Source organism: Neophocaena asiaeorientalis, unplaced genomic scaffold (genome assembly GCF_003031525.2).
Source record: "Neophocaena asiaeorientalis asiaeorientalis breed wild unplaced genomic scaffold, Neophocaena_asiaeorientalis_V1.1 scaffold70, whole genome shotgun sequence".
NCBI lineage: Eukaryota > Metazoa > Chordata > Mammalia > Artiodactyla > Phocoenidae > Neophocaena > Neophocaena asiaeorientalis.
Window position 1 is genome coordinate 10650683 of NW_020175410.1, and position 22697 is coordinate 10673379.

Below are 22697 nucleotides of genomic sequence, written 5' to 3' on the forward strand. Positions count from 1 at the left end.
GATTTGTCCAGTGTCCTACTGATGGACTTTTGGGGTTTTTCCAATGTTTTGCTATTCAAGGTAGTCTTTGAACAAATATCCCTCTGCATAAGTCTTTTTCTTATTTATTGCTAGTACATCTTTGGCATAGAATCCTAGAAGCGGGAATTGCTCTGTCAATGAGCAAATATGCATTCATTATTTTTAGATATTGCCAAATTCCCCTCCATTAGCATTGTATCATTTGCATTTCCAATGACAATGTATCAGAATGGTTGTTTCCTTTCGGTCTCCTCACAGAGTATGTTATCTTTTGGATTTGTGTCAGTCCCATAGTTGAGGTTTCTCAGCTTGGTCTGAGTTTGAATTTCTAAGTGTGGTTGTTTTTCATACAGTTAACATTCAATTCTCTCATTTTGACACAGTCCTCTCCATTAATACCCAGGAAGCCCTATATGCAAACAATTCTAATTTTTTTCCTATTTCTTGGGTTGTTACTTTTTAATCTTTTTTTCTACCTCCATTTCTCCTGTTTATTTCCTAAATATTTCTCTTTCTCTGCATTGTGTTTTAGCATTTCTTTTAAAGTCCACTCCTTGGACTTAATAATCGTTCTGATTGCAACTAGGTCCATATGAGCAGCCCAAAGCGCTCCCTCTGCTTCTGTCCCAATTATCAAACTGCGTAGTGAAGGTTGTGAATTGTGCCTCCCAGCCACCTTAAATATGACCTGTACATCACTCCTCAGCAACATGCACCTCCTTGGGTGTTCTCCACAGCAATGAATGCCATTACAGATCTCCAGTTGCCCCAGTCTTAAACCTGGGTTTCTTCCTGCTGACTCCCTCTCTCACCTTCCTTGTAACAAATCAGTCACCAGTTTCTGTGGCTTTTACCTCATAAATGATTCTCAAATCCATCTACATCTCTCCATTCCAAACTACTGATCTAAGCCACTGTCATTTCTTCCCTGGACTCCTGCACCTTCCCTTCCAGGTAGCTTTTCCTAGTTTTTCTTGCTCCCAAACATGGTCAGAATTACTTGTGAAAGCACAAATAGGATGGTGCCATTTACTAGCTTAAAAACCATCAAAAACTCAAAAATAACCCAAAACCAAGAAACCCAAGTCCCAAGTCCTGTATTTCCATAGGTACAGATGTATGTGAGTAAGTACTGCAATGCTCTGGACACTCAACACTAAACTGATAGCAGAGAGTACCTGGGATGGAAGGCAATGAAGGCGATGTCAGGGGCAGGCTTAGTATTGGTGAAGGAGGACTTGTTTTATCATTATTTGCATTGTTTGAATTTTTACAATTAGAGTGTTCTCCAGTATTACTTATATATGTTAAAATAGATAAAAACGGACTGAGAAAGTGAGGCTTAACTAGCTCTGAGGCAGGTCGGGTTCACCAGAAGGTTGTACAAATTCCTAATGCCAGGTCTCCTGGAAGAGACTAAAGGTTCCCTACAACTACTCCCAGGAGACAAAATTGTCCTCTTCCCCCATGTATTACCTGGGAATGTAAATCAAGATTTTCTTACCTTTGTGGTCCACAGTTTGACGGTCCAGTCGAACGACGACGTGACAAACAGGTGTGAGAAGTCGATTGGGCCCACTGCCATGTGGCAGTTAATTCCTGTCACTGGCCCTTGGTGGCCTTCGAAGACTTCCCCAATACCTGCTTTGCTGCACAAAGACCACACAAGAGCAGTTTCAGTGCCCTTCGCAAAGCACTGATTACTTTACAAAAACCAGGCTTGTTTCTGCGTGATTTCTTCTCCATAATTTAGCACAGCCATAAACCATCAGAGATGAAACCACTTTCAGTTACCCTGAGAGAAATAAATGCTAAACTACTCTTAGTGACTAAAAAGACAATATGGGGTGATACCATCTTTTTAATCTTCAGAAGTTAATATCAAATTTTTATCATTTAATCCTTTTTCAGGAGTGCCTCAAAGCCCATCACTGTGGTTGCAGCTGCTTTGATGCAGAACACATACAGCCGGTCCTCTATAACTGCAGACGCGGAGCCCGTGATATGGAGGTCTGACTGTATTGCTCCGTTTTATAGAAGGGACTTGAGCATCCTCGGATTTTGGTACCTGCAAGGGCTTCTGGAACCAATTCCTCGTGGATTCAGATACCAGGGGACGACTGTACACTCAGATCTCAAAGCTTTCATATTTATAATAAGATGATTCTACTCTTGTGGTGACTTTGACACAACTCCCATTTTAACTCCTTTCGGGGAGCCTATTGGCTATAAAACTCCATATATCCTTGAATACATGCATTTACCCTTTTGAGAAAAAGTTCTTAAACTAAGCTGACATACCTGAAAATGTTTGTGGAAAGCCTTGTCACCACAATATAACAGGCAAAATAACTTAAATGTCATATGGAGAAAATGATGTTTTCACTGAAAGCAGAAGAGTAATTTACAAATCTGCTAAATGTAAATTCCGTAAGGGCTGGTGCCTTGTTTAGCATGCAGTAAGTGCTCAATGAACATTTGTTGAACAAAACAGCAAAGAAAGAGGCGAACTTACGCCTTTTTCCCCAACAGGAGCACATTTGAGAAATGGCGATACAGCTTGAAAGTTATCCGCAGACATATGTCGTTTATTTAACTAAGCTGGGATTGTTCCCAGCCCCTATTATCCCACAATAGTCTACACACAATCACACCCAATTAGAAAATATACCAAAATGCTGTATTTTGAAAATTCACGTACACAAGGTTATAAATATGACAAATACAGAGGGATTGTGGAATCCGTATATTATGTCACAAAGAGTGAGAATGTATTAAGTTATTAAAGAATGTAGGCTTCTGGAGCACCAGTAAATGTCAGTGTGCTAAGGAAAATTTGAAATCACGAGCCAAGTGCTGCAGCATGTGTTCCATGTAACAGGCGCTCAAAAATTATGCCTGGTGAAACTGCTAACAGCAGTTCCACACGTGATCATTTACATTTGTCCTAGAGAACATGAGGAACTGATCTTTGAAGTGGCCCCTGGTGAGACTCCATTTGCTCTTAACAGCATCCTGAAAGGGTTTATAGGGTGCAAAGCAAAGAACTTATTTAATTTATGGAAGTGGATTTGCACCTTTCCCGTGTTAGGTGAAACACAGAAATTTCGCACCTCTCCCCTGTAGCCCTATGTGACCCACTTAAGATCATTATGAAGCCCAGTGCCTACGACTTTACAACTCTATTGAGATCTGTATTTTATATTTCAGATAGATGGACCAATGTAAAAACCAAAATCAAGCTCACTGTAAAATGATTTGTCGTTTGTACCTTAGGTACCCTTCCTTTGAACCACAGTGCATCTTCTGGTTGTGTTCGAAAAGGACAATAGCCACAGAACAAAAATATTCACCATGTAAATGGTTATTCACATTAGAGAAAATTTTTTTAAATCTGAAAGTTATCAATGAATATGTTCTATAGCCCTCACAGATAATTAAAGCCTTGGGTTAAGTCAACTGAACCTGTGCCCTGTCGATTCTAAAAAATATGTAGATAACCCTGTGAGTCTGTCTGGCCCACTGCTGCTCTCTGTGCCTCTCTCATGCCACTTACGACATTCTACCCGTCTCGAAGATGTTTGTGTGCTTACCTTTCCCCACCATCATCAGTTTCTTGAAGATAGGAACAGGTTTAAATGATGTCTGCATGCCTGGCAACATCTAGCAATCCACTTTGCTGAGAGTAGATGTGCAGTGAACGTTTCCATGAATGAACAACTCTATCAGATCTTTCTATGCTTTCATAAAACTGCTGTATGGTTTTAGCCAATACTTATGAAGTAGGACTATTGGGCATGGAATTATGAGGCACATCTTCCTAGTCATCTTTTACTCATGTGAGCAGGGAAAATACTGCTTGTTTCTGTGGAGAGCACAGTAAGAACTTCACAGCCTGTACTGTGTGAATGGAAAAATCATATAGCTGAGCCACGGATGCCTGTTATTTCTACAAATCACAAATACACCGGAGTATGAACCTGGAACAATTTCTGGTTTCTCGTTCAATCTCAATAGCCTGTGATGAGTGCAAGAGATGAAAAATCAATTGAATTACAACTACTAAAGAGAAATAACACACCAAGGTGAACACAGTGAACCTTTCAAAAGCTGTGAGTCCATTCATTAAGTCTTGCATGTAATTTTATAACCCAGTCTAAATTACCGAGTTCCACTTTTTCCTGAGATTTTTCCAGGAGCATCTGCCAATCTCTCAATCAAGACAGGATTCTTAGCACCTGGAATCTTCATTCTGCCTTATGTATCTCATGCTATTTCAGCCTCTGATAGAGAGGAAGGGCCCTAAGGCACTTCTCTATATTATTTGGTTGTTGTCATTCTTTACTCCCCATATAAATTTTTAACTCCTCACTTACTATGTGCCACACACCAGGCAGGAAACCAATGATGAAATGGAAATAGTTTAGTAAGAGAAAAATGGCAGACGACTGAATACTTGAAGTAAAATGGGATGAATGCTAATGTAGAAGTGATACGCAAACATATAAAACAACAAACCTATCTGACAGCTTGTAGTCCTATCCCATTTATTCTACTTTAATTTTCTCCATAGTACTTATCATCTTACACCACATATTTACCTGTTTATTATTTTACTGTCATTCACCCTCAACCAGAATATGAACTCCAGGTCTGTTTTGTTCCTCACTGCATCCTTATGACATGCTGGTGCCTGGCACATGGTAGGTTCTTAGGAAATATTCCTTGAAAGAATGAATGAATAAAGGGAATGAAAATGCTACGGAAACATAAAGAGGGAAATGATTTTCTTTGTCCAAGAGAGTCAGGAGAGGCTTCAGTGTGGGAAGACCTTTGTTCTGGCTCTTGAAGGGTGAGAAGGAATTAACCAGGCCAAGATGGGAGAAATACCAGACCCAGCGGGAGAAACCGAATGTACAAACTCACAGAGGTGTGGTGGGATCAGCCACTTTGGGGGATGGGTGCGTGGCCGGAGCCTGAAGGCTGAGGCTGGGAAGGGGCAGGTAGTCAAGGGTAATCAAGAATCTTCTATGATATGCTAAGAAGCTTGGACTTTTTTCCTTCAGGCAACGTGAACCATCAAAGGCTTACGAATGGCTAAAGGCTTACAAAGGCTTACAAATGGCTAAAGGCTTACAAATGGCATCCTTATAGCAGAAGGATGCTATAAAATAGTGAAGACATGAGGCTGTGATTTGCATTTCTTCAGAAATGCCTTCCTCATAATGCAAGGTGGTTATAATCCAGAAAGCGATAACAGACTTTTGGAAATGAAGAACACGTCATTGGTAAGAAAACAGAAACTCACCTTCCATGACGACAGGCCGTGTAGACTGTACCCTCCTCGCTGCCAACCACGAAGTTATTGACGTCTCCCGTTGGGAAAGCCATTCCGGTAACAGCCACAGGCTTGGACTTATTGTACACCAGCTCCATGCTCTCCTACCAAAACATGGCGTGGTTACATTCCCTCTGTCAACTCCTTGCCATGCCAAAGATAGCACGGAAAAATCATTTGACTAAATCGCCTGTTTGCTTTTCACACAGCGTTACAAAAGACCCCGGCTGTGCCAGAAACCACGCTTTACTGCCCCTGACATTCATGCTTCTGTGTATCTCTGGTTTCAGGCCGGCTGTATTTCATCAGTGTGTGTGCTGCTTCTGAAGTCAGACAGAGATGACAGGTGAGAATTTTGAAACTAATGGTGCAGAAACTAAAGATAATACTGTAATGGTTACACTTGTCAGCCCCAGGCTTTAATACAACACACAATACCCTTATATTTACAAACATTTTCAACATCAATTGTTCGTGAGAATACACTTGTATTAATATCAGATGTACTAAGCACGTTTGTCAAAGCAGGAGTGTGTGTCCTCCATGGACTGAAACCAGAAAGTTGTCACTCAGGTCATAAAAACCAGATTTCAACAGGGACTAGATTTCATGAAGGGCAGACATTGGGTGTGTAGGCTCTAAGCCTGCAAAAGACAATGTTTAAATAAGTCTTTAAAATGGTAAATGAGAGTCTTTATTTTATCTAAAATGATTCTCAATATTGGGAATTCAAGTGTATTTTAGAAGACATTCTGCTGAATTAAGTTTAACGACAGTGAAGAACAGTTAAGTATAACTAACATCCTTGAGTATTTCTGGCTATTTACATCAAACAGCCTGCTTTGTGCACCTAAAGTAACTTTAAAACAACATTCTAGGGGATCATGTCATTCTGTTTGGAAGTTTAGTCTTTCTTTATGCAAACAAATAAACCTAGTCATCGCAGCTAAGGAGTCCATAAATCGGAAGCACATGCTAACAGTCTGGGAAGTGCAGACCACGTGGTCATGTGACATGCCTGCAGTTTGTGAGATCCAGACGCAGCGAGTGCTTTTAGTGAGGGGATGCTGTGACAGTGTAATACAGAAACCTAGACCAACCGGGGGTCTGCTCCATGGCTAAAATTAGCAGAGGGAAGGTACAGTCTCTTGGTCACCCACTTGGGACAGAGAGGGAATAGGGCAACTGTTGTCTGTTCCCATGTCTGCCTGCCATCCACAGCCATGCCATGAAATGCTCCATCTCTGTACAGAGACAGGCGTCTGCGGGCATGCCAAAACTAATAAAAATGGTCATGTAGCCCCCGTACGACTCGCTTTAACCTAAACAAACACACATTTAATCAGCAAAATGGGCAATTAAAAATTCCTAATTAGAGGGTTCACTCATATCTGTTTGCTTTTAAAAGAAAACAACATATTGCTGAGAAATTTAAGACAAAGCTATAAAATACCCACACACAACTCCCAACTTGTATAAATGTTAAAGATCAGCAAAAATAGAGGAACTTAAATTGTAAGGAACTTATTAGCTCTCCCCCCACACTAAAATTATAAAAAGAACTTCTTTAGTCTTAGTATTCTCTTCATCTGTATTGTGTGGAAACTTATGCGAGGTTCCTTTCAGTTTCCACATTTCCTTATGTATCCTGAAACTTCTAATGTCTTCTAAAATTGTGACAGAGACATTCCAGGATTGTTATTCCAGGAAAGGGAATAGGAATGTTAAAATTGAGAAGTATCACCTAGATATCTTTTACAATTTTCTTGATGTTTCCTCACATTGTCAAAGGCTGTAACAGGAAATTCTTCTCTGTTTTTAGCTGGAGGACAGTGAAGTATTTTTTCCCCAAGAAATGTGGAAAGAGTATGGATATGTGTGTATTTATCTGTGGATGTAAGTGGTGTCTTCCGTGTGAGCATACATACATATATTCTGAAAGTTGCATTTAGATGCCTCCCCCCAATGGTCTCTTGCACTTCTGCTCCTTTGTTTAGCTCCCATTACTGTAATCAGGAGCAGTTTGGAAACCTTGGAACTTTTTCATTTTCAACTTCTTGTTTTTTGAGCAAGGAATGGCAGGAGCCACCCTAAGAAACATTCCAGAGGAGAAAACAGATGGTTGGACAAATTCTTCAAACACACAAGGCAGTTGTCTAGGCTACAGATACAAGCAAGGGCTTGGATTTCTGTTTTGCTGGGATACCTTTTCTCCAAGGCGAGGACCCATCAGGGATCGCTCTGCTGAGTTCCAACCCCGTTTATATTTGTTTAACAATGCTGTAGGGTAAGTACAATTCCTACCACAGCCAACTTCCATAATTACTATGCTTTAAAATGGATTATTTCATTTTCACTTGAAACTGACCTAAGGATTAACGTATTACAATAATTACATGATTTGCGGTAAAGGAAATGGGTTTGGCTTCAAGAGGAGGCTGCTGAAAACAGGCCCCACTCTTTCAAGTGCACACATTGATTTTAGGTCCTATAGGATGTGAGAGTTTGGCTTTTAGGAACTCTGTTCCATTAGGCAGGTTATCTCTTTTAACCAAGATGTTCTTATGTGTAGGGGAAAACAAACCCACCTGTGGAGTGGAGAGCATGTCCAGGCTCCAGGAACACATTTTACCATCGGTAGAGACAGTGATGAGGTTATGAGCATTCTGGGTCCCAACAACATTTACACAGTACACGGGATGCTGCAGAAACATAAACATGGAGGATCAAACCCTGATCCGAGAGGAAATGCTTACATCTGAGTGTCAAACACGTTACTCTAAAACAAGGATTAAGGAGTGACATAATCCCACAATAATACAAGCCTCAGGTCATTTGCCACTTTTGATTTGAACCTGATTTCTTTTTAAAAGCTCTGGCAGCAACACGTCGTAGTGGAAATACTCAGAAAGCTTCGCCTTGCTCGGTCAGATGCAGTACGATGGAGCTGAAGCAAACGGGAGCAAATGAGGATTGATGGGATAGAAGGTGCACAGGGAGGTGCATGTGTATTACTTGAATGAGGCTCCACCACATAGTCTGGCTTCTAACCTCACCATGAGTGACGGAAAAAGACAGTCTTCAAAAAGGTAGAACAACTGCCTTTTGGAAGGAGTGTTAACTAACTCTGGAGTTTAGCGCATTATAGCCACAGTGCCAGACATTTGTTAACATGCTTTATAAAAAGTGGTTAATATTCATCAGCCTCTTTGACTTGAGGGAGAGATACTGGTGGTGGAAATTATTGGCACAAGGAACCTAGTAAGATTAAATTAGGTTTCTTTATGTTGCTGTAAAACCTAGGATTATGATAGATTTATTTCTCAAAGTATTGTTTAGGGTTGTATGGAGGCTTAGATTTGGCCAGGGCCTTGAGAAAGGTCACTTAAACGTCCCAGGAATCATAAGCAAGACGCTCTACCCTTTTGTCATAATGCAAGAAGGTTCTTCTACTCTGTAGAATCCTAAGAAGCACAACGTAGCGGTAATTTGGGTTAGATTTCAGGCAGCTTAGCCATCAGTGGCCAAACCACAACTTAGTTGATGCTTCTCTGTGCAAATAGCTGACAGTCTGAGCTTTTCTCTTGATGAGTTACTGTCCATAATACCTAGCCACAGCAACAATGAAACAATCTCTAACATTGCAAAGTTGATATTATATAAAGGATGGTTCCCAAACTATTATTATCATATAAACTCCTGGTCAGAAGGAACTGTAACAGTCGTAGTATAGCTGTTCACCTACCTCTCCCAAGAGGTGGTCCAAACTCTGCTTAAATACCCTTCTTAGCCAGTTTTAGCACTAATTCTTGGGCAGTTCCTCCTTCTACCAATGGGGATGAAGAAAGCTCAAGGAAATACTTTTAGTGAAGTGCCCTCTGACATCATATACATCAAGTCAAATAATACGTATGGATTGTTCTTATATTACCCCTCCTCCCCCGAGCCTTGTCTTGCTCTGACTCATCATCACCGATTCCTTCGAATGCGCTGAGGACCTGGTTTTCAATACCTTCCCCAACCTGGACACTCTCTTTTGAATACGCTATATTTTGTCCGAGTTCCCCTTCCAGTGAAGTTCTGAGAATGAAACATAACCGTCTACGTACATTCTGACTAACTGAATATAGAAATACAGGGAGCATTGAACTGTCACTTCTCGTGTGATAAAAAAAAAAAAAGTGCCTGTATTAATGCATCTTAAGATTTACACTTGCTTTTTTGGCAACTGCATCTCCTCTTTTACCCATGCTGATGGAGAGTCAACCAAGTCCCTATGTCTTTTTCACACCACATTCCTGCAGAAACCTTCAAATGGATCAGCTTTAGTAGATCTGGACAGTGTTAAGTACAGCAGAGATCTGGAACGAAATATTCTTCTGATCAGGTCTCTAAATACCAAAAGGACTGACTGGTTGTGGGGCTGTGGACAATGCTTTTTCCCAAGTCTCTGGTGTATGTGGAACGTACAGCAGAGTACAAACTCAAGGGTGAGTCACACGGCGTTCTAAGCTCTGCATGCAAATAAACTGGAAGAATGGATGAGACACATTGTCGCCTGAAAATGGCAGACTCAGTAAACCGAAGAATGAGAAAGCAAAGTCCAAACATTGTTATGAGCCCCAAATCTGCCTAGTGTTTTTTAGCAAGAGTCCAACAGGGCTTCTTCTGTTAACCACAGAGCATCAACACAAATCTCCAAAACCCTGATGGATCGGGACTCCTAAGGGTGGATGTAGTAGGGAAAGAAGGCATCTAGAAGGATGTAGAGAGCAAATGCCCTGAGAAGGAATGTGTGTGGTAGCCCCTCCCTGGCTTTAATCAGTACTACTGGCCTGTGCTTTCAGGAGTAATAAAACTCAGTTTAAAAGAAAAGAGAGATGTAAAGAAACCAGAACAGAAGCAGACACGTGGGCATGCCTACTTATACACACACACAAACACACATCACTCTGCTTAATGGAAAGAAAAAAGCAATGGTACCGCTCATTTTTCCAGTATAGAAGCCAGATTGTTTTTATTTATTTTAGGAATAAACTTACTGTGTGCCAGGTTTTTGCTTTAATTAGGATTTCCTGTTGTCCCAAATGCATATGTGTGGTGGGTGTGAAAGGAAATTAGTTAGTAATCTGTGGTGGGACTCTCTTTCCTTAACCACTTTTGATCCTGGTACCAATGAGCCAGGCATGAGTGGAAGTTGAAAGACAAGTCACAAAATTAACTGTGCTCTTTGAGTTGTGGATTCCACGAAACACAGCAAAAGAGAAAAAAACTTATTTGATTTTCTAACAGAAATAATGTCACCCTGTTTGATAATAACAGTATTTTCGTTGTGAAGATCACATCCTAAGTTGCTTGGAAAAGAAACGAATAGTTTGGAAGAGCCCCTGCAGCATTTGGATTCTCCCCAAAAGCTTCGTGCTAAACGTTCTGATACCTGGATTTATAACTTTTTGAAATTTCAGGAGGTATGCTCACAAACGCACCAGATATACACACAGGGCCAAGAAATGGCTTCATGCTCCTTGAGCAAACACCTGCATCAAGCCCGTCTCCTCTTGGGTCACAATTTTCTGTTATTAGTTTGGAGAAATGGGGTAGGCAAGAGCAATTTTCCCAGATTCCCAAGAACTAGTTTCACCTGCATGTGTGTTAGGCCCAAGTCAATCAGAATTAAGGCTGACTTGGTATTTGTCGTTTCCCATTGTCGATCTTACAAGAGTGGAAGAATTTTCCTCTTCATGGTCTCGGCTAAAACAGCTAGCAGTTCTTTTTCAAAGCTAGATGGTTTTGAGGCCAGCAGATGAAACAAATGAGGCAACCACATTAAGGAAATTGAAACAATAGCAGAGCTGTATCCTTGGGCATAATTTGGGCATTTCAGAGAAAGGACATCAATTCCCCTGAATGTCAGGGTAGCAGAGATTGATGGAGACATGCCTGTCTTCTTATTCCTCCTAACAATTGCTAAACACACCTGTCATTCTCTTAAAGGAAATGACAGACTAGTTGTCTTACGAACACTATACTGAAACTCTTCTGCTAAATTATGGGTAATGGTTTTGAGATGTTGACTTTTAACCCTAGGGATTATACTGTCACTGTAGACTTTATCGTTGAGACTTACACCATGCATTCCAGAATTTAAAGTCACAGCACTCCCTCAAATCACAAGTGGAAAAGGCCTATTGGCAAAAGTCCCATATGCCATCCCTAGACAGTAAGTGCTTACTCTTTATGGTCTATTTGAAAATATGAGTTTCCACCTTATAATGTAAATGTGAAGAGTTTCTTTGGGAAAACAATTTCACAGATGCTTCTTCCAAGGTTTCTTCCTGTGGCATTTTTTAGTTTCAAGCTATCCTCCCTGTAGCTTTATGGGACATCCAAAGAGATCCTTTCTATGTGTTAAAACTTGTAGATCGTTAAGAGAGTCCTCTAAACCCAGTGCTTCCTTCATCTACTTTCCACTCGGCTTTCCTTTAGTCAGTCAGAAAGCAATCACTATAAGTTAGATACTTCGAAGTTGGAGTTACTAACAACAGCCGTACTTCTGTCAGTTATCCCCTCTTTCAGGGCTTGGATGGCTGACCGGGATGTGACAAAAGCTTGACTTACTGTGTGTGCAGCAGCCGACAAGGGTGTCCGCTGGACTGGCGTCCTCCGATGACTGCGATTATCCCACAGGACAATCTGGCCCGAGTAAGTCCCACCAACTACCAAATTGGGATGGAAACGAGCAAAGCAGACTGACATCACAGAGGACTGTGGGAGGGAAGAGGAGAAAGGTATCGTGTGAAATGGTTAGAGGAGGCTTGTTTCTTCCTGAAGAAAAAACTGCTCACCACATAAACTCAGCACATCCTGGAAAACACAAAGCAAACGTTAAGTGCAGAGCGTGTAGGACATTTTGTACACAGACACAGAATTTCCCTGGAGAGATTGGCCGATGTTTACTCCTTGAAACTTGAAATCTGAAGTCTCGGCCACGTCATCAAATAGGCATAAACCCTATCTTACGTACATCATGTTTTGTGGTCTGTAAAGCTTTGGTGTGTGGGTATTTCCCATTTATCAATAAAATCACATCAGAATTAATATTAATTCTCTATTAGTCTTTACAAAACAATTCTTTATTTGAGGGCATGTCTGCATCCGTGTACAGTGTTGGCAAGGCTTTGAGGACTTTGAGACTGGGTACTTTTTTTTTTCTTTTTGGCTTAATGTAGACTTCTAGGAAGTGTACTGATCTCAGACTGATCCAACTGGTTCCTCCCCAAATTCCCTCGCCTCCCATGGGCATTCTCCTGACCTTTATCCTGCCCACTTCAGACAATCCTTAATGTTATTCTTTGCCTATTTTAACAGTCAGGAATGGATTTCAGTCCAACTCTGCCACGGCCTGTCATAGCATCACGAATGTGGTTTCTAAAATCCCACAGAAGACTACCGGGCACTACATTTTATAGGAAATTACTTAGCTGAGCAGGAGCCATGACACATTTAAAATCAGACAAGCTGGCTGTCCCACATTTGCTAAGAAGTCCACTGTGATTCCTGTTGTGCTTTTACATGGTTGCATTTATACGCAAAAGTAATTGTTTCTAATAAACACATTTCACCCTTTCAGTTAAATTCAACGAGTGATCGTATGTGTAAGGAAGGCATTGTACCAGGCATGATGGGAATACAAAGGTAGTCACTGCCCTCGACAAACCTGTGCCCTAGGAAAGAGAACTAAAAAGCATGCGTTCGACGAACATGCTGCCGCTGGTCCCTACATGCTAGTCCATACCTTTGTATGGAATAAAAAAAGGTGCCTCTCTGCACAACACAGTCACATGGGCGTGCGCCTTGGCAAGCGGGGAGGAAGGTAGATTTTTGTCCTCACTTGTCCCTTGGGTTTGAGATGCTTATGCGGGTCACAACTTGCACACACAAGCAGCAGCCCTGAAGGTGACATGGGCCATGACTAGGTCATAGGAGCGTGTGTGTGTGTGTGGCGTGGGGCGGGGGGGTGAGAAAGGTCTGGTTTAGCTAGGAGAGGGGGAAAAAAGAGGGGAATGGAAAGGGTGGGATGGTTAGAAAGACCTCATGAAAGGGAATGCATCACCCTTGATGTAGATGTGGAATGTTCAGCAAGTGGAGAGGAAAAGAAACAGTGATCCCTGAGAGATGGGATAATGGGAAGACAAGACTGGAGGCTCCAAAGCAGAGGCTGCTGAACAGCCAGTCTGGTTTGGCTGAGAAGGAGCTTGCATGGAAGAAGCAGGGAGTAGGAAATGTGACTGAAGGGTTCATCTGGGCCAGACAAGAGTGGACCTTGAATGGCAGGCACTGTGTGGACTGTTTTCTGTGGGCAATAGTGAGAAATCACTGCTTTCTGAGCAGAGAGAGAGACAGACAGAGACAGAGAGAGGATCAACGGTTTAACTGTTAAGCCACTAAAGCAAAGAAGTCATTGAAAAAGAAACGATAACCTCTTTGTGACTGGGAAGCTAACTGTCCATTAAAAAAAAAAAAAAAAAGTCAGATCTACTATCAGCCCAAGGCTAGCTCCTACTCAGAGTCTCAGATTCTCTGAAGTACAATGAAGAACGTAGACTATTTTTCAATGTCATGTTTTCCTAGTTTGAATGATTCTCAATTCCAATTCCTTGAGCACGATTCAATGGGGGGCATGCTTGTGCCCCAATCTGGTTTTCATAAAGTTCAAGAATAACTCTCAACAATGGTACTGAATTAAAGAAAAAGAAAATAATGCGGGTCAGCTTCCTGTTTTTACACATCTCACAGAAACGATTCTGAGCTTTCAATTGATGAAATTCTTTTTCTGCTTGAGCTATGTTGGAGACATTTCCTTTGAAACTTCAGAAAGACTTAAAATTATCCAGGTGATATCAACAATTGAATTTACCAAAGCTCTCCAATGGATATAGAGAAAGGAATGTCATTAAATTTGAAAAATCCAGAATTAAACCACTTAATTGCTTTTGTGTTTCACTTAAATCTTAGCAAATACTGCTCCAAACCTTACACAGTTTGTTAAGAGACTAAACTACAGGAAAACAGTGGAGGTATTTCTACAAAACAGAAATACATAGTTGGTGATCAACCAGAATCCAACACCACAACGTGAGAACTTAATTCCTACTTTTTCATTCATTAGTGTGTCCGCTTTGCATTCATTCATTAAACACACAGTGCTAAGTACTAACTAAATCATTTCAAAAAACGTTAAATGTCAGAAAAGCACCCCCATCTCGAATTCAGAATTCTCTTTACATTTGATAAAAAGTCAAATTATTATGAAACAGAAACAGACTCATAAACATAGAAAACAAATTTATGGTTACCAAAGGGGAAAAGGGCGGGGGAGGGATAAGGTAGGAGTTTGGGATTAGCAGATACAAACTACTATATATAATATAGATAAGAAACAAGGTCCTACTGTATAGAACAGGGAACTATATTCAACATCCTGTAATAAAACAATGGAAAGAATATGAAAAAGAATATATGTATAACTGAATCACTTGCTGTACACCAGAAACAAACAACATTGTAAACCAATTATACTTTAATTAAAAAAAGTCAAATTGGTGCTAAAAAAAAAGAGTAACACCACTTTGGAGCATCAGAGTTCTGCCATTAGAGTCTACTTTGTTTTGCTGAAAACCAATCTTTACGATACCTCCATGAGGAAAAAAGAGTAGAAATACTTATTTTATATCTGGAAGATTAGAAATGATGGAGAATTTGTGATTCATCAATTGCACTTACTTTTTTAAGCTCAGTATGTTAATTATAGTAAATATTCTATGTATTATAGACTATGTATAAATGTTAAAAATAGATCTCTAGGGTATGCCACATTTGACATAGTATTATTCATATGGAAACTCTAAGGCAGTATGATCACAATTATCTACATGTAAAGTTTAGAATTTAGTCATTTCTTGAGATGTTTCAAAGTACCCTGATGTTTGATTTAATGGTAGCAAACACTTGGTTGATTGACTGAATTTTTAATTTTTCATCCAAATGTTTAGGTTACTTTAGACACATGGGAACAGTCCCCCAACTACAGTCCTGACAGAGACAGCTCCTCTTCTAATTTGGAAAGTCTGCATCAAACCGCGACTAGTAAAGCATCTTAGAAAAATCCCTGCAACCTTGCACTGTTCATACAGCTACGGATCTAGTTGTTGTTGCCAATTGTCATGGAATTTATTGACTGTCAGCATAAAGAGCAAAGGATGATATCATCCTGTCAGTTATATCTATTGGGTAAAGAGTAAAAAAGCATTCCAGAAAAAGTGACTGACACTACTAAAACATGTGGCTTTCTGTTGTTCTCATATTTAACAGTTGTTGTTCTCATATTAACATTTTCTGAAGACATATCCTATGAAAAACATTAATAATACTAATGCTATCTTAAAAATTTCATCACTCTCCTGGGCATTTAAAATTTTGTATTCACTCAGTTATTCAGTGTCGTAATAAAGCATTACATGATTAACACAATTTAGACAAACAAATTGGAAACAAGAAGCTTCCCTACCCTTGTTATTCTTGGCTCTGTAAGAATACGTATCTATATAGTTTGTAGTTTTAACTTTTTACCTATTTTATTTTTTTCTTTAAAATATTAGAGCCTTGAGGGCTTCCCTGGTGGCACAGTGGTTGAGAGTCCGCCTGCCGATGCAGGGGACACGGGTTCGTGCCCTGGTCTGGGAGGATCCCACATGCTGCGAAGCGGCTGGGCCCGTGAGCCATGGCCGCTGAGCCTGCGCGTCCGGAGTCTGTGCTCCGCAATGGGAGAGGCCACAACAGTGAGCAGCCCGCATACTTCAAAAAAAAAAAAAAAATTAGAGCCTTGAAATTATTTTGGAAAATAACATATGGCCTTTAAACATTCAAATCAAGTAGTTTACATAAGTGGAAAAATAATGATAAAGATGATGAGAATTTTGGGACAATGCTGACTGTTTAATCAAAGTAAGTTTTCCCAAGACTACAGTCGAACTGTTTTAACACAGCTAGTGATTTCATTTACGTGGCCATGCTGATGGTCAAATCAGGCCCCAGAAATATGATAAGCTCCTATGTTAAAAGCTTCGTGTAAAAGTGGTGAGCTTGACCGTCTATATTCCAATACAAGGAACACAGAGACATTATTACATGGGGAACCACTATTTCCAATAGGACGAGCATGCCATTTTGATTACTTTACACACTATAGTTCCCCCAAACCAGGACAAGCAAGGTGGTGAGACTATGTCTGGAGGATCAGGCTATCTCTATTGACAGTTCCTGGTGTCCTCCGCAGACGTGGGCACCCAGAGGCTCCTGAGGAAACTGTTTATTTTCTCATCTTGTACAGACTGCCTGGTGCAAAGGCAGCCCTCCTCCTTAACCATATTGCCACATGGCCATTTGCACACGAGCTGACCCACTAGAACAGGGTTCCATGCTCTCGTCATCTATTTCGAGACCAGGCAGTTAATTTCACCCCACTCACTAAGGGAATTCCACAGAGACGAGCCGGGTGGAGGCTCCATTCTCCACGTCTCCCTCCTCGCACTGCACACCAACTGCATTCAATTCCAGTCGGCCCCGAGCCCTCTTTAAGTGGCTGTGGGGCTGTTTTCTATTTTATAGAGTTAATCCAGGCCAGCTTAAGGATGGTACTTTCCCTTAACCACAGACCCAGATGCCCAAGGCAAACAGCCTTTGGTCACTGCTGGTTGGGCAGCTGGTGCCGTAGGTTCACATTTGATCTGGTCGCCCGGGTCCTTTTGTGTGTAGCACTCTGCCCGCTCCCCAGCCATCATGCCTGGGCAGGAAGGATAGGGGCCCTGCATTCAAAAGCATCTCTTATTTCAAGTACCATCTCTTCTGGGGAGAAGTTAATCCTTGAGAGGGAATGGCCATATTGTTGCCATATGCTGTTTAATGGTGGCTGACATTTTATTTGCCTAAAAGCTAATGCTTAGCTGTCAGAGGGTTGTGAGACAGACAGATCAGATGCTTCTGGCTACTAGTGAGCTAGTATATATTTCTGCAAGTACCTAAGAAACCCTCAAAGATATTTCTTATGTTAATGGAAACAAATGTAATTGGAGAACACTGCTGTCAAAACACCTCTTACAGGCAATCAGGCAGCACCAGGCATCTGACAATGTAGAAGGTTGTGAAGGTGGAAAAACCAAGACATGAGTCATGAGTTGGGCATTTAACTTTAATTGAGATGAAGGGAAAGGGTCTTTCCTCTTTCAGAGCTCTCTTTTCCTATGCCTAAGTCTCTATCCTAGGGTACACACGTCACTCTTCTAAACTCTACGAGTAACCATCTATGAGAGTTACCACCCCATTAGTAATGGGGTGTGCAGGAGCAAAAGCTGAATTAGCTTGCTTGTCAGTTTGTATTTAAAAAAAATTAATGTAAAGCAGCTGATTCTAAAATCTGATTTCTGGGAGATTAGAAACCACTCATTCCAATGACCTTTCTTCACATCCCTTGGAATTTTCGTGCATCTAGTATCGTGCGTCCCTAGACCTGGGCTGTGTGCTGAGTACACAAAAATTAGTGCGCAAACCACAATGAGGTGCCACTTCACACCCTCTAAGATAGCTATAATTTTTAAATGTTTACATGTCAATTATACCTCAGGAAAGCTAAGGGAAGAAACAAACAAAAAAGGAAAATCATAATTGTTGGTGAGGCTACGGAGACATTGGAACACTCACACAGTGCTGGTAGGAATGTAAAATGAGGCAGCCACTCTGGAAAACAGTCTGGCAGTTCCTGAAACCATTAAACGTAGAGTTAACATCTGAACCCGGCAATTCCACTCCTAGGTATGTACCCAAGGTAACTGAAAACATGTAACTACTCGAATTGTACATAAATGTTCATAGCAGCATTGTTGATAATAGCCAAAAAGTGAAAACCACCCAAATGTCCATCAACTGAGGAATAAACAAAACGTGGTGAAACCATACAATGCAATAGTATTCAATAAAAAGGAAGGAACTACTGATGCGTGCTATAACATGGATGAACCTTGAAAGGACGCTAAGTGAAAGAAGTCACAGAAGGTCACATATTGTATGATTCTATTTATATGAAATGTCCAGAAGAGACAAATCCACAGAGGCAGAAGGAAGATTAGTGGTTGCTCAGGAATGGGGGTTGGGGGAGAATGGGGAATGACTACTAAATGGGTCTGGGTCAGCTTTTTGGGGTGATAAAAATGTTCTGAAGTTAGACAGTGGTGATGGTTACACAACTCTGAATATACGCAAAAAACTGAATTGTACACTTAAAAATAGTGAATTTTATGATGTGTGAATTATATCTCGATTTTTTTAATGAAAATTTTTTTAATTAAAAACTTTTAAAATTTAAAAAAATATATACATTGCTTATATGTGGAATCTAAAATATGGCACAAATGGGACTTCCCTGGTGGCACACTGGTTAAGAATCCGCCTACCAATGCAGGAGACACGGCTTCGGGCCCTGGTTCGGGAAGATCCCACATGCCGCGGAGCAACTAAGCCTGTGCGCCACAACTACTGAGCCTGCACTCTAGAGCCCGTGAGCCACAACTGCTGAAGCCCACACGCCTAGAGCCCATACTCTTCAACAAGAGAAGCCACCGTGATGAGAAGCCCACGCATCACAACGAAGAGAGTAGCCCCCACTCGCCACAACTAGAGAAAGCCTGTGCGCAGCAAAGAACACCCAACACAACCAAAAATAAATGAATAATTTATAAAAAATAAAATAAATAAAATACGGCACAAATGAACCTATCTACAAAACAGAAACAGACTCACAGACATAGAGATCAGACTTGTGGTTGCCAAGGGGGAGGGGGCAGGGAGAGGGGTAGACTGGGAATTTGGGGTTGGTAGATGCAAACTATTACATTTAGAATGGATAAACAAGGTCCTGCTGTATAGCACAGGGAATTATATCCAATCTCCTGGGATAAACCATAATGGAAAAGAACATTAAAAAAAGAATGTACATATGTGTGTAAAACTGAGTCACTTTGTTGTACGGCAGAGATTGCCACAACACTGTCAATCAACTATCCTTCAAATAAAGAAAGAAAATAAAATTAAAAAGAATAAAAATTCAATCCATAATTAAAACTCTTCCAACAACAACAACAGAAAAGTCAGTGTGCTGACACGGTTCTTATCTCATGAACCTTAACAACCTTATTTCTTATCTTCAGGACAACTGTCTGGACTACTTTGACCACTCGTTCCTGAAATAATTATTCTCTTTATTTCTTCCGAATAGCTTCTTCAGTTTCTACTCCCTGAGAGGTTCTGGAGGTGGAAAGGGAGGGTTGACACACTTGGAATCTCGAGACCTGACTTCCTGCTCTGATACCTACTAGTTGTATACATCCTCTAAGCCTTAATTTTTTTGCACATTTGCAAATCATTTTTAAAATTGTGCTGAAATACATGTAACATAAAATTATTAGCCATTATTAAGTGTACTGTTCAGGGGCATTAAGTACATTCACATTGTTGTGTAGCTATCACCATCATCCATCTCTAGAACATTTTCATCTTCCCGAACTCGAACTCTATCTATTAAACACGCACCCCCCATTCCCACCCTCCTCTCAGCCCTTGGCAACCAGCAGTCTACTTTCTGTCTCTATGAATTTGACTACTCTAGGAACCTCATATAAATGGAATCAGAGTGCCTTTTGTGACATTTGTCATGTGTCACTTAGCATGTCATAAAGGTGTTATTATACCCAGGTAGCACTACTAGTTTTAGTGCATGCATGCTGTGGCATATAACAGAATTTCTTTTTCTAAGTCTGAATAATATTCCATCATAAGCATATACCACATTTTGTTTATCCATTCATCTGTCAATAGACACTTGGGTTGCTTCTACTTTTTGGCTATTGTGAATAACATTACTGTAAATATACAATATTTACAAATACTGTAATTGTATACAGATTATCTCTTCAAGATTCTGCTTTCAATTCCTTTGGGTATATACCTCAGAGTGGAATTGATGGATCATATTCCATTTTTAAATTTTCGAGGGACTCTCATACTGTTTTCTATAGTGGCTGCACCATTTTACATTCTTACCTGTAATGCACAAAGGTTCCAATTTCTCCACACCCTTGCTGATTCGTATTTTCTGCTTTTGTTTTATTTTATAGTCGCCATCCTAATTGAAGTGAGGTCTCATTCTATGCCTGAATTTTCAATTCATGGCAGCAGCACGAGAGTTCTTGCCCTGCCTAGAAACAGGGCATTTTCTTTGCCTCTCTTCCCTCGGGGCCGTTGCAAGATTTGAATTAAGTAATGCAGTTTAAAGACGATAAACAACATTGCATGCCGCTATATAAAGTTAGAAGTGACTTCTGTGATTTGAAGAAACACTTCCAGGGAAAACAAAGGTCCAGAGACGTTTTCATTTTGCTCAACAATCTTTTCTAAGCAGTTCTGATAGTAATGCTAGGTCCTGCCTTGATGATCTAGGTTGAGAAATTGTCTCCGAGAAGTTTTACTGCACCTTTTGTTACACATTTTAACTCTTTGGAGTCCTTATTTTGACAACCCTCTTCTCCTTCCTGGGACACTGAGTCTCTCTGGTTTAACAGATCTTCATGCTTGGTTATAGCTCCTGTTGTTGATGGCAATTCTAAGTCCTGACAATTTGCTGACTTTGGGTAACGAGGAAGAGGAAGAGGAGGAAACTGTGAAATGTTAGCACCAGAGATAACTCTACAGTGAAAGCCAAGATGAGATTCATGCCACATTATTATTCAGGCATACTCATATTGCAAGCACTGCCAATTTAGGAAAATTTAGGCTCTAAATCTTAGTCCCTTCGGTGCAAGAACTTTTGAATACAACAAAATTCTAGGGCAATGGGATAATCTACACGCTAATTCCAGAAAGATTTCTGAAATGGGATTTTTCTTATGTTAACATATTTCACACTTCTTTTTTTTTTTTTTTGCGGTATGCGGGCCTCTGTTGTGGCCTCTCCCGTTGCGGAGCGCAGGCTCTGGATGCACAGGCTCAGCGGCCAAGTCTCATGGGCCCAGCCGCCCCGCGGCATGTGGTATCCTCCCGGACCGGGGCACGGTTGAACCCGCATCCCCTGCATCAGCAGGCGGACTCTCAACCACTGCGCCACCAGGGAAGCCCCATATTTCACACTTTTGAGTCGAGCTGGGACTTACTTATCTGTGATGTGACTTTACATCTGACTATTATTCATCATTTGCAGGTGCATGGACCCCTCAAGCTATTTTCTAAGTCAGTGTTACTCCAAACTTGCCTGTACTTTAGCATCATCTGAGGACCTATTTAAAATTCCCCAGTACTCAAGGCACAAACCATACCAATTAAATAAGAATTTCTGGGGGTAGGACCCAGGCATCAAGACTTTTTAAAATTGCACAGGAAATTCCCACGTGCAGTCAAGTGAACAGTACTGTTTTAAAGCAATGGTTCTTGAACTTATCTGAACATAAGTACTTAGTTTATTAAAAACACAGATTCCTGGGTCCCAGCCTGGATCTACTGAATCAGAATTTGAAGAGGCCTGGAGGTCTGTGCTTTGTGTCACTGAGAAATCTGGAGGACCTGCAAACAATGAATTAGTTGAGTATGGCTGAAAGTCACTGTGAGATGAATCTCCTTTTGCATCAGTGTAGGCCATGCCTGGGATGTTTCCTTCATGGGGTCATGCACCCATTTGCACAACCTGGCCAACTGAGACACATATGATACAATAAAAGTTCCTCTGCCAAAGTGCCATTGCTTAATTTCCTTCAATTTGACTTGCTAGTTTTTACATCTCTCCTGGCTTCCCCTTCCCTCCTAAGTGATTAGGCTCTTAGAAAGAGATCACTGAGAGGGATACTAAAGGTTTAGGCCCCAAGTTCCCTTCACCATCATGCTCCAAGCTGACACTGAACACCCGAGAGTTTTCTTGTTTATTATTAGGAGGGCTAATAAACATTATCACTGTCACACTAGATTACATGGTTATTTACTTGTGGGGGCATTCCAAATTTTTGAGCACCTACTAAGTGCCAAGCACGTTGTATACATCTCTCTATCAGTCCTATTAGGTGGGTAATTTTGCCTCTTTTTCTTCAGATTAGAAAACCCAGACTCAGGCAAGTAACGTCATGGGCTTAAGATCAAATAAGTGGCAAAGCTCAAATCTGAACTATGGCCTGGCTGATTTAGAAGTCAATATACTGTGAAACCTTGCATGAACTGAATGTAGGTGCACCTTCTCTTTGAGATATAC

At 40.8% G+C, this 22697-nt stretch overlaps 1 protein-coding gene across 4 annotated transcripts in view; it reads right to left on the bottom strand.

Annotated features, from left to right (window-relative positions):
- The window catches only part of DYNC1I1 (dynein cytoplasmic 1 intermediate chain 1), a 333033-nt gene that overhangs the window by 69787 nt on the left and 240549 nt on the right, over nucleotides 1–22697 (bottom strand). For all 4 annotated transcript variants that reach the window (XM_024767040.1, XM_024767038.1, XM_024767039.1 and 1 more), the window contains 4 exons: nucleotides 11978–12124; nucleotides 7948–8061; nucleotides 5330–5463; nucleotides 1526–1670 (listed from right to left, as the gene is read on the bottom strand). In XM_024767040.1, coding sequence (XP_024622808.1) covers nucleotides 1526–1670; nucleotides 5330–5463; nucleotides 7948–8061; nucleotides 11978–12124 — 540 coding nt within the window. The remainder of the gene's footprint in view (nucleotides 1–1525; nucleotides 1671–5329; nucleotides 5464–7947; nucleotides 8062–11977; nucleotides 12125–22697) is intronic.